Here is a 16,599-nt window from a genome sequence, read left to right on the forward strand (position 1 = left end):
GAACAGCACATAAGGCTTTGCTGCATGGCGTTACTGACACTTCCTGATGAATTATGGATTCCTCTTAAAGGACCATTCCTACTGGGAAATTCTGTGGAGAACTGCAGCCCCCCTGATGATCGTGAAAGTGTGAGGTACTCTTGGGACATATGTGTCCAAAGTTCTGGTTCAGAGTAGTGGGGATTGGAGACTGTCTCCCCTGCTCCTGGCCCCTTGGTGCTCTAGGCAGTAGTTGCTTCAAAGAAGTGGATTATTGCCCTTACAATAGTTAATTATCTTTGTAATTGGATAGGAAAGAATTTTGAGAGAAGGTTATTTTTCAGTGCAGTTGGTCCTAAAAGAGCGAAGAGTGTTTTGTGAAGTCTGCGTTATTGTGAACATCAATAAGTGTCATGAAAAGCCTACTAAAAAGTTACTACTGAGTGGAGAATAGAAAAAAAAAATTCTATTGGCAGGTGTCTTTGTGCTTTTTCAACAGAGCTAAACAGTAGTGATTTAAAAGACTGTATCAGTGATAATAGCCTCAGTAGCAATGCTAGTCTTCCCAGTGTACAGAGCTGTCGACGACTCCGAGAAAGAAGAGTTGCAAGCTGGGCCGTTTCATTTGAACGCCTTCTTCAGGATCCTGTTGGCATTCGATTTTTCTCTGTAAGTAGTGAGCGGCAAGAACGGGGGCTTCCAAAACATCTAATATCACTGCAAAGATTTTTTCCTGTGATTGTTTTCTGTTTTTCTTGGCACTATCCTTAGGTTTTAGAGTTAAGAGATCATAGCAACACAAAAGGATTGACACTTCAAGCGTATTTATTAGCAAAAACTAAACTGTCTTTTCAGCTGGACCAAGTTTAAAGAAAATCTGCAGGTTCCTACATACTGCAGTACAATGGATGTCCAATACTCTTTTAGCTGATGGCAATGAAAATTTTACTCTTATCCTTTGTGTCTGAATATTTAGTAAGGCTTCCATATCTCCTATGTCAGTGGCATTCAACTGGATTTGCAACCGTAGGCAAGATAATATTTTTACAGTTGTAAAAAATAATTTTAAAGACTTGATAGACTATTCAGCTATTTCCATGATCTAAACTTTCTTTTATCCACATGGAAGTTTTTCAAATGATGTGCAAGTCTGTCTAGTTATACTGGACAAGTGCATTTCCCAAGTGTGAATTAAACCTCACAGCACCCTTGTGAGGGAATATGTAATGTTATCCCCTTTTTAAAAATAAGGAAATCATGAGGCACTTATTTGACTTGGTCACAGTCACACAAAGTCTGATGCAGAACACAGATCTGAATCAAGAAAATAAGTTAATGTCAAAACTATTTTCACAAGCAAACTAGATAGAAATTTAAGGAGGGGGTGTTAAATTCTGCAGAAAGCCAGGGAAAAACCCTTCCCATCCAAAACAGTCCTTTCTGTTCCTTGGGCTTTTAATTATCCTAGCAACAACTAGGATCTCTGGAAAAGATTTGTGGAAATGATGAACATTTTTACCAGTTAATGGAAATTTCTTTAATACATTTTTGCAATGTTTATATAAAATTATGAGTGATCTTCTCTAATTTGCTTAACCTAAATGAAGTAATTGTACTAGGAAAGAGTTTGCAAAATGACATCAGAAGATAGCCAGACAGAAAAAGCAGAATCTACAGCGTCTGTGTATAGCTACATCAGGAAATAAAGGAGAGATCTGAATCTATGTATGGACTTAATGATTAATTCTCATGAGTAATAGAGAAGTCATTGTAGAGATCTGCTGAGCCTTTAACGACAAAATGTACACCTTCTGTCTCCCTAGCATCCCATTACAAAGTAATATGTCCTGTTGTTTTAAAATAAGAAAGTACAGTGTGCTAATCCTCCAGGGCTTAAGTTTGAAGAGCATAGTTTTGCACACACCTGACTTGCAGAGTCCTTGATGCATGCACACAAGCTGCAGTTCTTCTCCAAGGAGTGTCCTTGTGGGTGCTCCACTTCCTGTTGCGTCTTTGATTGGAGAATTTCAGCAGCAGTGTTCGTCTGGGTCGCACATGCACTGTCCCTGTCTTGCGCTGTTGTCAGTGCCTATTTTGCGCTGCGACCTGATCTCCCTCAGTTCCTTCTCAACCGCCTTCGGCCTGAGATAGAGCTCCCAGCAGTGTGATAGCTGATACCTTTATTTACTGTGTAGAATAGTTAGAGTAGTTTGTTTACTAGTTAGATTTACCTACCCTTTTTCTTCCTCCTCTATTTTTCTCAATTTAAAAAAAAAATTATTTCCTACCCTTACAATAGTTCGGTTCACTGGGTTTCAAGTGCTTCCTTTCCTGCCAGGAAGCTATCATGGTATTGGATGGTCACTCTTAATGTGTCCGATGCTTAGGTTGACACATATCCCACAAAAGTGTTCTCACTGCAGCAACTTAAAAGCTTGCACCAGGAAGGACAGGTTCTGCATCTAAAACTTATCCTTATGGAAAAGTCTCTGCGCCTGGCATCTCATTCTGGCCAGCAGATACCCTCCTAAAAAGTAACAAGGAAAAGAACAGCATCTTCTCCCTCAAAAGAGCCACCAAAAAAGAAGTGGTCTCCGGCTTATTCGATATCCTTGGTACTGACCACACTGTGGCTGAGTATGTATGAGGCACCAGGATTCTCCAGCACTGCCCACACCGTACCATCTGCCAAACCCAAGTGGGCAGTCTCTGAGTCAAGAGGCAAACAAAAGCCCATCTCCTCTGTTGTGGTACCGGTGGAACTGCTGAAAGACGCGGACCGAGACTCTCCTTGTGGTGTATGGTGCCACCACCTGACAACACAGAGCACCTAGGCATTGGCACTGACATCCACAGCTGCAATGACGCCATCGGCATCGACCACTTTGGCGCCGAAACCATTAGCATTACACCATTTCCTGCAACCTAAGGACTTATTGGTATCATCGATACCTGAATACCCGCGCTTCAGCACTGACGTATTCCCTGGTGTACACGGTACCAGGCCAACCTGATTCACTGGTGGCCCTTCCATTTTTCAGTGAGGAAGAGGATTTTCATAGATTCATAGATTCTAGGACTGGAAGGGACCTCGAGAGGTCATCTGCCCTCATGGCAGGACCTGCCCTCATGGCAGGACCAAATACTGTCTAGACCATCCCTGATAGACATTTATCTAACCTACTCTTAAATATCTCCAGAGATGGAGATTCCACAACCTCCCTACACAATTTATTCCAGTGTTTAACCACCCTGGCAGTTAGGAACTTTTTCCTAATGTCCAACCTAAACCTCCCTTGCTGCAGTTTAAGCCCATTGCTTCTTGTTCTATGCTTAGAGGCTAAGGTGAACAAGTTTTCTCCCTCCTCCTTATGACATCCTTTTTGATACCTGAAAACTGCTATCATGTCCCCTCTCAGTCTTCTCTTTTCCAAACTAAACAAACCCAATTCTTTCAGCCTTCCTTCATAGGTCATGTTCTCAAGACCTTTAATCATTCTTGTTGCTCTTCTCTGGACCCTCTCCAATTTCTCCACATCTTTTTTGAAATGCGGTGCCCAGAACTTGACACAATACTCCAGTTGAGGCCTAACCAGAGCAGAGCAGAGCGGAAGAATGACTTCTCGTGTCTTGCTCACAACACACCTGTTAATGTATCCCAGAATCATGTTTGCTTTCTTTTGCAACAGCATCACACTGTTGACTCATATTTAGCTTGTGGTCCACTATAACCCCTAGATCCCTTTCTGCCGTACTCCTTCCTAGACAGTCTCTTCCCATTCTGTATGTGTGAAACTGATTGTTCCTTCCTAAGTGGAGCACTTTGCATTTGTCTTTGTTAAACTTCATCCTATGTACCTCAGACCATTTCTCCAATTTGTCCAGATCATTTTGAATTATGACCCTGTCCTCCAAAGCAGTTGCAATCCCTCCTAGTTTGGGATCATCTGCAAACTTAATAAGTGTACTTTCTATGCCAATATCTAAGTCGTTAATGAAGATATTGAACAGAGCCGGTCCCAAAACAGACCCCTGTGGAACCCCACTTGTTATGCCTTTCCAGCAGGATTGGGAACCATTAATAACAACTCTCTGAGTACGGTTATCCAGCCAGTTATGCACCCACCTTATAGTAGCCCCATCTAAATTGTATTTGCCTAGTTTATCAATAAGAATATCATGCGAGACCGTATCAAATGCCTTACTAAAGTCTAGGTATACCACATCCACAGCTTCTCCCTTATCCACAAGACTCCTTATCCTATCAAAGAAAGCTATCAGATTGGTTTGACACGATTTGTTCTTTACAAATCCATGCTGGCTATTCCCTGTCACCTTACCACCTTCCAAGTGTTTGCAGATGATTTCCTTAATTACTTGCTCCATTATCTTCCCTGGCACAGAAGTTAAGCTAACTGGTCTGTAGTTTCCTGGGTTGTTTTTATTTCCCTTTTTATAGATGGGCACTATATTTTCCCTTTTCCAGTCTTCTGGAATCTCTCCCGTCTCCCATGCTTTTCCAAAGATAATAGCTAGAGGCTCCGATACCTCCTCTATTAGCTCCTTGAGTATTCTAGGATGCATTTCATCAGGCCTTGGTGACTTGCAGGCATCTAACTTTTCTAAGTGATTTTTAACTTGTTCTTTTTTTATTTTATCTGCTAAACCTACCCCCTTCCCATTAGCATTCACTAGGTTAGGCATTCCTTCAGACTTCTCGGTGAAGACTGAAACGAAGAAGTCATTAAGCATCTCTGCCATTTCCAAGTTTCCTGTTACTGTTTCTCCCTCTTCACTGAGCAATGAGCCTACCCTGTCTTTGGTCTTCCTCTTGCTTCTAATGTATTGATAAAAAGTCTTCTTGTTTCCCTTTATTCCTGTAGCTAGTTTGAGCTCATTTTGTGTCTTTGCCTTTCTAATCTTGCCCCTGGATTCCTGTGTTGTTTGCCTATATTCATCCTTTGTAATCTGTCCTAGTTTCCATTTTTTATGACTCCTTTTTATTTTTTAGATCATGCAAGATCTCGTGGTTAAGCCAAGGTGGTCTTTTGCCACATTTTCTATCTTTCCTAACCAGCAGAATAGCTTGCTTTTGGGCCCTTAATGGTGTCCCTTTGAAAAACTGCCAACTCTCCTCAGTTGTTTTTCCCCTCAGTCTTGATTCCCATGGGACCTTACCTATCAGCTCTCTGAGCTTACCAAAATCCGCCTTCCTGAAATCCATTGTCTCTATTTTGCTGTACTCCCTTCTACCCTTCCTTAGAATTTCAAACTCTGATTTCATGATCACTTTCACCCAAGCTGCCTTCTACTTTCAAATTCTCAACGAGTTCCTCCCTATTTGTTAAAATCAAGTCTAGAACAGCTTCCCTCCTAGTAGCTTTTTCAACCTTCTGAAATAAAAAGTTGTCTGTAATGCAGTCCAAGAATTTGTTGGATAGTCTGTGCCCCACTGTGTTATTTTCCTAACATATATTTGGATAGTTGAAGTCCCCCATCTCCACCAAATCTTGGGCTTTGGATGATTTTGTTAGTTGTTTAAAAAAAGCCTCATCCACCTCTTCCACCTGGTTAGGTGGCCTGTAGTAGACTCCTAGCATGACATCACCCTTGTTTTTTACCCCTTTTAGCCTAACCCAGAGACTCTCAACACTTCCGTCTTCTATGTCCATCTCCACCTCAGTCCAAGTGTGTACATTTTTAATATATAAGGCAACACCTCCTCCCTTTTTCCCCTGTCTATCCTTCCTGAGCAAGCTGTACCCATCCACACCAACATTCCAATCATGTGTATTATTCCACCAAGTTTCAGTGATGTCAACAATGTCATAGTTGTATTTATTTATTAGCACTTTCAGTTCTTCCTGCTTATTACCCATACTTCTCGCATTTGTATATAGGCATCTAAGATACTGGTTCGATCTTGCCTCCCAGTTTTGCCCTGACCCTCCTTTCTCTCTGCCATTATAGCCCACACTCCCTCTTGTTTCTGACCCATCTCCCAGGTCTCCATGTTCCCCACTTACCTGTGGGCTTTGCTCACCTGTCCCCGTCTAACCTAGTTTAAAGCCCTCCTCACTAGGTTAGCCAGTCTGGATAATGAGGAGGAGGGTGTTTTCTCATTGCACCACTCCTCTCCTGTCCAACCTACTTCCGCAGTAGGACCACCTGTATGGCTGAGACCTCATCCTGGTCCCAACACCCACAGCTGTCATGGCATGCCTCCACCTATGCCATTCCCCACACAGTGGCCTTATTGGGACATCAGGGTGGCATACTTGAGGCAATATCGCAAGCCCCTAAGTCTGTACAGGGAAAGGCTTAGGTCTCTCCCACCATCCTCTGTGGCTACAGAGCCCATTGAGGAGAGCTTTGAGGAACAACAGGAAGCCCTGGGACAGGACACAATAGCACCTGCCAATATTTCCTCTTCTTCCCCAGACAAAGCCATAATGCCTCAGCTGTGGACGATTTCAAACACTTTCAAGAACTCTTCTGGAGAGTTGCGAACTGCCTGAAGATCCCGCTAGAGGAGGTCCCAAAGTCCCATATTCTGCAAACTTAATTGGCTTCAAAAATAGTGCTTCCGATAAATGATGCACTCATGGAATCAGCCAAAACCATATGGCAGACTCCGGCAACAATAACATCCACCTGCAAGAGAGCTGATACAAAGTATTATGTCCCCTCAAAAGGGATAGATTTTTTTATTTTCCTACACTGCACTGAACTCTCTGGTCGTCAACCAGTATGATAGACAACATCGATACAGATCCAGGCCAAGGAGTGGAAATGGCTAGAACTTTTTGGCCAGAAGGCCTACTCTTCAGCAACCTTGCAATTTTGAATTGCCAATTACTCAGCATTGATGGCAAAGAACGACCACATAAACTACTTCAAACTTGCAGAATTTATTAATGATATTCCAGAAGATAAAAGGGATGAATTCAAATCCCTCTTAACTGAGGGTCAACTTCTGGCCAGAACCTCCCTACAGGCATCCCTAGATGTGGCAGCCCTGGCAGCATGATCACAGCCACTGCCATTGTTATGCACCAAGTGTCGTGGCTTCATTTGTCCGGTTTCCCCAGGGAAGTATAGTCTGCAGTGGAGGACCTCCTCTTTGATGGCCAGAAACTGTTTGCTTCGAAGACAGACAAAGCCCTCCACACCCTGAAGGACTCTTGGGCAACTCTCTGCACCTTGGGGATATACACACCTGAAATCAAAAGAGAACAGGGTACATATTCTCCCTACCAGCACACAGGATCGCCCCATACGCTCAACAGAGACACAGTGACAGGCAGAGACCTTTGAGGCGTCGACCACCTCTGCCTCAATCATCTATATCTCAGCCGTCCTCTGCTAAACAACAATTTTGAGGATTTGGTTGAGGGTCCGAGCAACCTCCCCCACCCACCATGCCATCGTCCATCCCCCGTTTTGGCCACTGTTTGACTCCTTTCTATTCAGCGTGGATTTCACCACAGACAAAAGGGTCCTTGAAATAATCCATACAGGTTATGCAATACCATTCTTCTCCATCCCCCCCTACTCACTCTCTCTCCCCATCCTTCTTTATGGACCTTTCTCACAAACAGCTTCTATGGCAGGAAGTAAACCATGTGTTACCTCTGGGCGCAGTATAACCAGTACCAGCTCAACACAGAGGGTGAAGGGCTTTTATTCCCACTACTTCTTAACCCAGAAAATGAATGGAGGATGGAGACCTATTCTAGACCTCAGAAATATCAACAGATTCATAAGGATCCAACAGTTCCGGATGGTCACACTAGCAACAATAATACCAGCACTGGAACAGGGGGACTGGTTTTCAGCTCTCGACCTCCAAGATGCCTATTTCCACATAACCATACACACTGCTCACAGGAGGTTTCTCAGATTTACTCTGGGAACAGAACATTACCAATACAAAGTTCTGCCTTTAGGTTTCTTGATGGCACCATGAGTGTTCTCCAAAATTCTCGCGGAGGTGGCAGTGCATCTCTGCAAACAAGGTGTAATAATAATCCCCTATCTGGAAGATTGCCTGAGTGGGAGCTTTTAATAGACAGATGCCTTCAACGTTACACACAGGACACTCAACCTCTTCCTGACACTGGGTTTACAGAAAAACATACAAAAATCAACTCTAAATCCCGTACAGAAGTTAGACTTCATTGGGGCCCATCTTGAGTCTCTGGAAGCCAGAGAGTCATTACCAATGAACAGATTCATCACTCTAACCAACCTCATCTCTTTGTCACTGAACAGTCCTCACATATCAGCACGACCCTGCCTCCAACTATTAGGATATATGGCAGCAACCAAAATTATGGTATGACATGTGCGTCTTCACATATGCTATCTTCAGGGCTGGCTAAGAATCATCTACATACCACACAAACACAGCCTAAATAGACACCTTGCAATGCTGATCAAAGTCAAAGATTCTCTACGCTGGTGGACACAACCCAACAATGTGTGCATGGAAGTCCCTTTCACTCAGACTCCATCTTTAATAATAATCACAACCGATACCTCCTTGATAGGCTGGGGAGCCCATCTACAACACCACATGATTTGGGGCAGGTGGTCTCTTTGTGAGACCTGCCTCTGGAAATTTCCACTACATGCATCTGACAAAGTGGGTATTCACCCACGAAAGCTTATGCTCCAATACGTCTGTTAGTCTATAAGGTGCCACAGGACTCTTTTTGTTGCTTTTTACAGATCCAGACTAACATGGCTACCCCTCTGATACTATCTCAGCCTTGTACCTCCCCAGTCATCAAAATACTACAGTGGATATGCTGAGCAGAGAATTTTCCCAGGATCACGAATGGGAACTAAATAACATGGTCCTACAAAACATATTCAGACACTGTGGGGTCACCCATCCATCGACTTCTTTGCAACATCCCAGAACAACAAATGCCCACAATTCTGCTCGAGAGCAGGTTTGGGGCTGCAATCCCTGTGGGATGCCTTCCTCCTCCAATGCGATGCATACCTGTTATATGCGTTCCCTCCGATCCCCCTGTTATCAAGGGTGATACACAAAATACATACTGACAATGCCAAAGTGATATTGATAATCCCAACATGGCCCAGACAGACTTGGTACTTGTACCTATTGCGGATGGCGGTAAGCTCACCATGCACTCTTCCACCTCTGCCAGACATTCTATCACAGGATGACGGCTGGGTTCATCACCTGAACCTGGAGAGACTTCACCTGAAAGCATGGCTCCAACATGGTTCCATCATGACAAGCTAGCCTGTTAGGACTGGGTTAAAGGCCTATTGCTAAACAGTAGAAGGACAACCACGCACAATACTTACTTTCACAAAGGGAAGAGGTTCCACATACAGTGCCAGAACAAATATATTAGTGCCATTTCCATACCCCTACCCTTGATATTCGACTATATCTTGAGACTAAAGACATCAGGGAGCTCTCCATTAGCTCAATGAAGGTCCATCTTGTGGCTATTACCGTTTTTCACCACAAGATCAATGGGACATTGATATTTGCCCATCCGAGCACCAAACATTTCCTTACGAGTATCAAGAAAGTTTACCCCGAAGTGCATGTACCTACTCCGCCTTGGGATTTGAACTTAGTGTTACGTCGCCTCACCGGACCCCCATTTGAACCCTTAGCAACATGCTCTCTGATACATCTATCGATTAAAGTGGTGTTCTTAGTGGCTATCCCATCAGCCCGCTGAATGGGTGAGTTAGGGGCCCTCCTGGCACACTCGCCTTACACCATCTTTTTTCAGGACAAGGTCGCACTAAGACCCTACCCAAAATTTCTATCTAAAGAATCTCCCTCCTTCAATGTAAACCAACCAGTCCATCTTTCCCCATTCTTCCCTAAACCTGATGGGAACATTCAGGGAACACTCAGTATTACATACCCTAGATGTCAGGCGTGCACTAGCGTTCTACCTTGACAAAAGTAAGCCTTTCAGAAAATCTCGGCGGCTTTTCATTTCCACTACGGGAAATGGCTACAAGGCTCCACTATCTCTACACAGAGACCATCTAAATGGATTTCTGGATGCATCCACCTCCGTTATCAACAAAAGAACCTGCAACCCCCATCGGGGATCAGAACTCACTCTACCAGATCCCTTTCAACTTCATGATTTTGTTGTTTAGAAAAGCTACTGGACATATGCAGAGCAGCCACTTGGGCTTCCGTACACATGTTTACAAAACACTAAACAATCGACCAGAGTTCAAGATCAGATGCATTGCTATATCTTAGTGTTATCACTTACATAGGCAATTCTGAAACCCCTTCCACCCAATGTAGGGCACTGCTCGACAGTCACCTGAAGTGGAACACCCACAGGGACAGTCCTCGAAGAAGAAGAAGAAGAAAAGGTTACTCAGCCTATGCAGTAACTTATGTTCTTTGAGATGGGTGTCCCTGGGGGTTTTCCACTACCCACTCTCCTCCCCTCTACTTCGGAGTTCAATTTCCAGACTGAAAAGGAACTGAGAGGGGTTGGGTCGCATGAACTATATGTTGCCGATAACAGCGCGAGACAGGGACAGCCCATGCACAACCCGGACGGACACTGCTGCTGAAATTCTCCAATCAAAGGCGCAGGGATGCACCAACACCTGAATTGGAGCACCTATAGGGCCATCCTTTTCAAAGAACCTCACTCACCCTGTGCAGTAACTAACCTTCTCTTCATACACAAACTCTGGGTTATACGTTTGATATTAGGAAATAAAAATAAAAAATGTCCTGGCTAAATAAGCACAAACTAGAACTTCTTTTCATCCTAAATAGAGTAACGGTTTAATGAACACATTAACAAAGAACCCATCCAGAGGGAGGGGGTGAAAGTAAAATGCTTTTTAATATATAAAAAAGTGCATTGTCTTTAGTTGGATGTTCATTTCTTGCTATTGCTCCTATTTTGCTCAGCCTAGCAGCCTAAAGTTCTCAGCATTTGTGTATAAAGAGTGACTTTCTTTTTAGTTTTAAATGACTCTTAAATCTTTCTGAGTTCAGTATTAGTCTTATTGAAAAATTATGCAGTGTGGGAACCATTGAATATATTGTAAACCAGTTTCTGATGTGCTTTAATATTGGTTTAAAAGTCAAAAATAAATGTTTATATTTAAGAATTAAACTCTTTAAATATTAATTCTTTTATGATAAAGAATTATTATTAAATCAGGTTGGAAATTGGTTTCACAGGCTCTTCTACTGGGCATTCACACTGCTAATGTCACAAATTACCTTTCTTTTCAGCAAAGTGGCAGCCTCAAGTGCTATATTCAGAAAGGTTTTATTCTAATTAAAAATTTTAAAAAATATAATAAGGCTGATACCAATTTAAGCAACTAGCAAAGGATATAAGTGAGGACCACTTACATGATTAAAAAGTGCGCTCTAGGGAAACATTTTCACTGTCTCCATGGTATCCTGTTAGAATGTCAGTTAAAGATAAGCAACTTCCCTACAGTGTAACTATTTTAGTATAACTAAAAATTATTTAAATACTTATTAAAATCCTGTTCATTAGTCTGTGAACCAGTTTCACAATGCAAAGTTCTAAACAGTCTTCGTACATTGAAATATGTTGATTGTAACTTGATTCAGTATTGCAAATTGAACATGTTCTAAATAAATGGAAAGGGTCAGTGTTTGGCAAATCTGATCTTAAATTTAGGAATTGTTTTTAAAAAAGGCCTGATTCTGAAAGCAATAATAATATTTTCATTACTTAAAAAAAAATCCCAACATTATGCAAACTCCAACCTCTCCTCCCCTCTTCTCCCCCTATAAATATGTTGTTTTAAAATGTAAGCAACTTGTCTTTATTTTGTGACATGTGTTTTATATGCTTATTTTTTTCTCCTAGGAATTTCTACGGAAAGAATTTAGTGAAGAAAATATTTTATTCTGGCAGGCCTGTGAATATTTTAACCATGTACCTGCACATGACAAAAAAGAGGTAAAATAATGCTATATATTCAGGTATAAAGTTGCTAGCTAAAAGCTGGTCTCCTCCAAGACAATTGAGATAATTTGGACTGTTCTTGGTCTTCGTCTTGAAGTTCTATCTGAGCTGGGCTGGGGACACAGTCATTTTGTTTCAGGGGTCTCTCCTGGGGATCTCAGTTCCATGAGAGTATCTCCTAGAATCCAATTATAGTTCTATTTAGGACTTTGTGAAAGGCCTTTCTATTCCATTTAGTCCTTATTTGAGTCCTTATTTAGTCTTTATTTTGTGGGACACCCTACTTTTGTATCCAACCCCCCTGCCCCCCATCCCCTGACACCCCCCCAGAACCTCCATCCATCCAACCGCCCCCTGCTCCCTGTCCCTTGACTGCCCCCCAGAGCCTCCTGCCCCTTATCCAGTCTCCCCGCTCCCCGCCCCCTTACCATAACGCTCAGAGCAGCAGGACTGGCTTATTGGAAAGCCTGGGAGGTGGGTAGGTGCAAGCCACGCAGCCCGGCAGGAGCAGCGGGCCAGAGTACTCCCCGCACGGCAGCATGGCTGTGGGGGAGAGGGGACAGCAAGGGAGGGGCCAGGGGTTAGCTTCCCTGAACGGGAACTCAGGGGCTGGGCAGGACAGTCCTGCAGGCTGGATGTGGCCCATGGACTGTAGTTTGCTCACTTCTGGTCTAACCTGTTCTTAAAAACCTCCAATGATGAGGATTCTATAATCTGCCTTGAAAGCCTATTTTAGTGCATAAGTATAGTTACAGCTAGATAGTTTTTGTAACATCTAACCTAAATCTCCCTTTCCATTGATGAAGCTGATTACTTCTTGTCCTACCTTCAATGGTTATGGACAACAGTTGAGCACTGTCCTCTTTATAACTGCCCTTTAACATATTTGAAGACTGTTATCATTTCTCCCCTCGGTCTTCCTTTCTAAAGACTAAACATACCAAGTTTTTTTTAACCTTTCCTCATAGGTGAGATTTATTAAGCCTTTTTTCATTTTGGTTGCTCTCCTCTGGACTCTCTCCAGTTTGTCAATATCTTTCTTAAAGTGTGTCACCCAAAACTGGACACAGTACTGTGGCTCAGGCCTCAGCAGTGCAAAGTAGAGCAGGACCGTTACCACCCATGTATTACATATGATACTTCCATTAAAATACCCCAGAATGATATTAGCTTTTTTCACAACAGCATCACAATGTTGATTCATATTCAATTTGCGACTACTCACTCTAACCCCTAGATACTTTTTGGCAGTACTACCACCTAGCCAGTTATTCCCCATTTTGTAGTTGTGCATTTGATTTTTTTTTTTCCATCTTAAGTGCAGTACTTTGAACTTGTCTTTATTGAATTTCATCTTGTTGATTTCAGACTTATCCCTCAATTTATCAAGATCATTTTGAATTCTAAGCCTATCCTCCCAAGGGTTTTCAATCCCTCCCAGCTTGGTATCATCAGCAAACTGTAAAGCATACTCACCACTCCATTATCCAGGTCATTAATGAAAATATTGACTAGTACCAGATGTAGGTCAGTCCCTTCTAGGACCCCACTAATTCCCCCAGCAAACCACTGATAACTATGCTGTATCTTTAAATCAGTGTTACACTCACCTTATAGTAATTTAAGCTATACCATATTTCTCTTGTTGGTTTATGAGAATATCATGTGGGATTGTGTCAAAAGCCTTTCACTAGTACTTCCTTTTTTTTCTGAAACCACCTCAGGGCACTGAAGCCGATTTAGTTTAATTTCCTTTCATTGTATTCAGAATTTAGTTGTTTATAAAATAAGCAAGTGAAAAATAGAAAGATCAAGATTTTTTTTTTTACTGCAGATATTCAAGTATATGGTTAAATTTTACTGCCTTCTCTAATTTAAGTCTTTGTGCTTTTTTTTAAAAAAAAATCACTAAGTCACAAGCTTTTATTATACTTTTGAAGCAACATTTGACAGGCTTGACATTTATTATTATTGCACTTTGAATATTTTAAATTTTATTGTAAATTCTCTTGATTGGAACATTTAATTACTTAGCAACTGCCCTGACACAAAATGTTAAAGGGAATAAAAATTTTGGCAACCTAAAAATTTACATAAAGAGATGTTTACTAAAATTGCAATAAACAGTAGCTTCTAGATTTTTAAATCTCAACAAAGGAAAACAAAAGGAGTAATGTAGGTGGGCAAAAGACATCAATGTTTATTTGAAAGATTTAAAAACTAAGCTTCTTCCTTTTCTCTAGATACCAAATTAAGGTTCCCCATATACTGAGATACATAATTGCTTCTCTTTTTCATTTGGTAACAAGAGTGTACGGAAATAGCATATTTAACATACACTTGGATTGTTACAAACACATCAGAAGCAGGAACCATACTAGTGAGTAGGGCCACTGGCTGATGGAGGTGCTAAAGGAGTACTCAAGGAAGACAGTGCTATTGTGGAGAAGCTAAATGAATTCTTTGCATTGGTCTGCACTGCAGAGAATGTGAGGGAGATTCTCACACCTGAGCCATTCTTTTTAGGTGACAGATCTGAGGAACTGTCGCAGATTGAGGTGTCAGTGGAGGAGGTTTTGGAACAAATGGATAAATTAAACACTAATAAGTCACTAGGACCAGATGGTTAACACCCAAAACTACTAACTGTGGTATGTAACCTATCACTTAAATCAGCCTCTGTACTAGATAACTGGCGGATAGCTAATGTGACACCAATTTTTAGAAAAGGCTCCAGAGGCTATCCCGGCAATTACAGGCAGGTACGCCTAACTTCAGTACCAGACCCAGTGGCTGAAACTATAGTAAAGAACAGAATTATCAGACACCTAGCTGAACACAATATGTTGGGGAAGAGTCAACACAGCTCAGAAAGCCTTTGACAAGGTCCTTCACCAAAGGCTCTTAAGCAAAGTAGACAGTCGTGGGATAAGAGGGAAGGTCCTCTCATGGATCAATAACTGGTTAAAAGGTAGGAATAAATGGTCAGTTTTCAGAATAGAGTTAAATAGCGGGGTCCCCCGAGGATCTGTACTGGAATCTGTGGTGTTCAACACATTCATAAATCATCTGGAAAAGGCGATGAACAGTGAGATGGCAAAGTTTGGAAACGATACCTAATTACTCAAGATAGACCTCTACCTCGATATAACGCGACCCGATATAACACGAATTCGGCTATAACGCAGTAAAGCAGTGCTCCCGGGGGCGGGGCTGTGCACTCCGGTGGATCAAAGCAAGTTCGATATAACACAGTTTCACCTATAACGTGGTAAGATTTTTTGGCTCCCGAGGACAGCATTATATCGAGGTAGAGGTGTAGTTAGATCCAAAGCTAAGTGTAAAGAGTTACAAAGGGCTTTCACAAAACTGGGTGACTGGGCAACAAAATGGCAGATGAAATTCAAAGTTGATATATGTAAAATAATGCACACTGGAAAATATCCCATCTCTACATACAAAATGATGTGGTCTAAATTAGCACTTATCACTCAAGAAAGAGATCTTGGAGGTATCATGGCTAGTTCTCTGAAAATATCTGCTTAATGTGCAGCGGTAGTCCAAAAAGCTAACAGACTGTTAGGAACCAATAGAAAAAGAATTGATAATAAAACAGAAAAGGTCATAATGCCTCTATAAAAGTCCATGGTACACCCACACCTTGAATATTGCATCCAGTTATAGTTGCCCCATCTCAAAATAGACATTAGAATTGGAAAAGGTAGAGAAAAGGGTAGCAAAAATTATTAAAGGTATGGAACTGCTTCCATATGAGGAGAAATTAAAGACTGGACTGTTCTGCTTAGAAAAGAGACGACTAAGGAGCAATATGATAGAAGTCTATAAAATCATGAATGGTGTGGAGAAAGTAAATAGGGGAACATTATTTACCCCTTCACATAACACAAGCAGTAGGAATCACACAATAAATTTAATAGGCAGCAGGTTTAAAGCAAAAAAGGAAGTAGTTCTTTACAGAACACACAGTCAACCTGTGGAACTTATGACTAGGGAATGTAGTGAAGGCCAAAAGTATAAGTGGGTTCAAAAAAGAATTAGATAAGTTCATGGAGGATAGGTGCAGCAATGGCTACTAGCCAAGATGGTCAGGGATGGAACCCCATGCTTTGGACGTCCCTAAACATCTGACTGCAAGAGGCTGGGACTGGGTTACAGGGCGTGGATCACTTGAATAAGTGTCCTGTTCTGTTTGATCCCTCTGAATCATCTGGCATCTGCCGCTGTCGGAAGACAGGGTATTGAGCTAAATGGAACATTGGTCTGACCAACATGGTCATTATTATGTTCTTATGTCTTTTTTTGTAAAAATAAATTAATGCTGATAAGATTTCTGTTTTGTAGCTTTCTTACAGAGCTCGGGAGATCTTCAGCAAGTTTTTGTGTAGCAAAGCTACAACCCCAGTTAATATTGATAGCCAGGCACAGTTGGCAGATGATATTCTCAGTGCTCCACATCCAGATATGTTCAAAGAACAGCAGCTTCAGGTAGCTACTAAATATTTAACTGCTTTTTATTAACATATGGAATTTACTTTTTCCTTTAATGTGTTATATATTTGTTTATGTATTTTTAAACATACAAACGTTTTCACTTGCTGCACTT

General features: G+C 41.7%; 1 protein-coding gene across 3 annotated transcripts in view; it reads left to right on the plus strand.

The window, feature by feature from the left end:
- RGS12 (regulator of G protein signaling 12) overlaps positions 1-16,599 on the plus strand; it is a 180,449-nt gene that overhangs the window by 108,458 nt on the left and 55,392 nt on the right. For all 3 annotated transcript variants that reach the window (XM_054030685.1, XM_054030686.1, XM_054030687.1), the window contains 3 exons: positions 479-648; positions 11,877-11,969; positions 16,338-16,481. In XM_054030685.1, coding sequence (XP_053886660.1) covers positions 479-648; positions 11,877-11,969; positions 16,338-16,481 — 407 coding nt within the window. The remainder of the gene's footprint in view (positions 1-478; positions 649-11,876; positions 11,970-16,337; positions 16,482-16,599) is intronic.

This window comes from Malaclemys terrapin, chromosome 5, assembly GCF_027887155.1.
Source record: "Malaclemys terrapin pileata isolate rMalTer1 chromosome 5, rMalTer1.hap1, whole genome shotgun sequence".
Lineage (NCBI taxonomy): Eukaryota > Metazoa > Chordata > Testudines > Emydidae > Malaclemys > Malaclemys terrapin.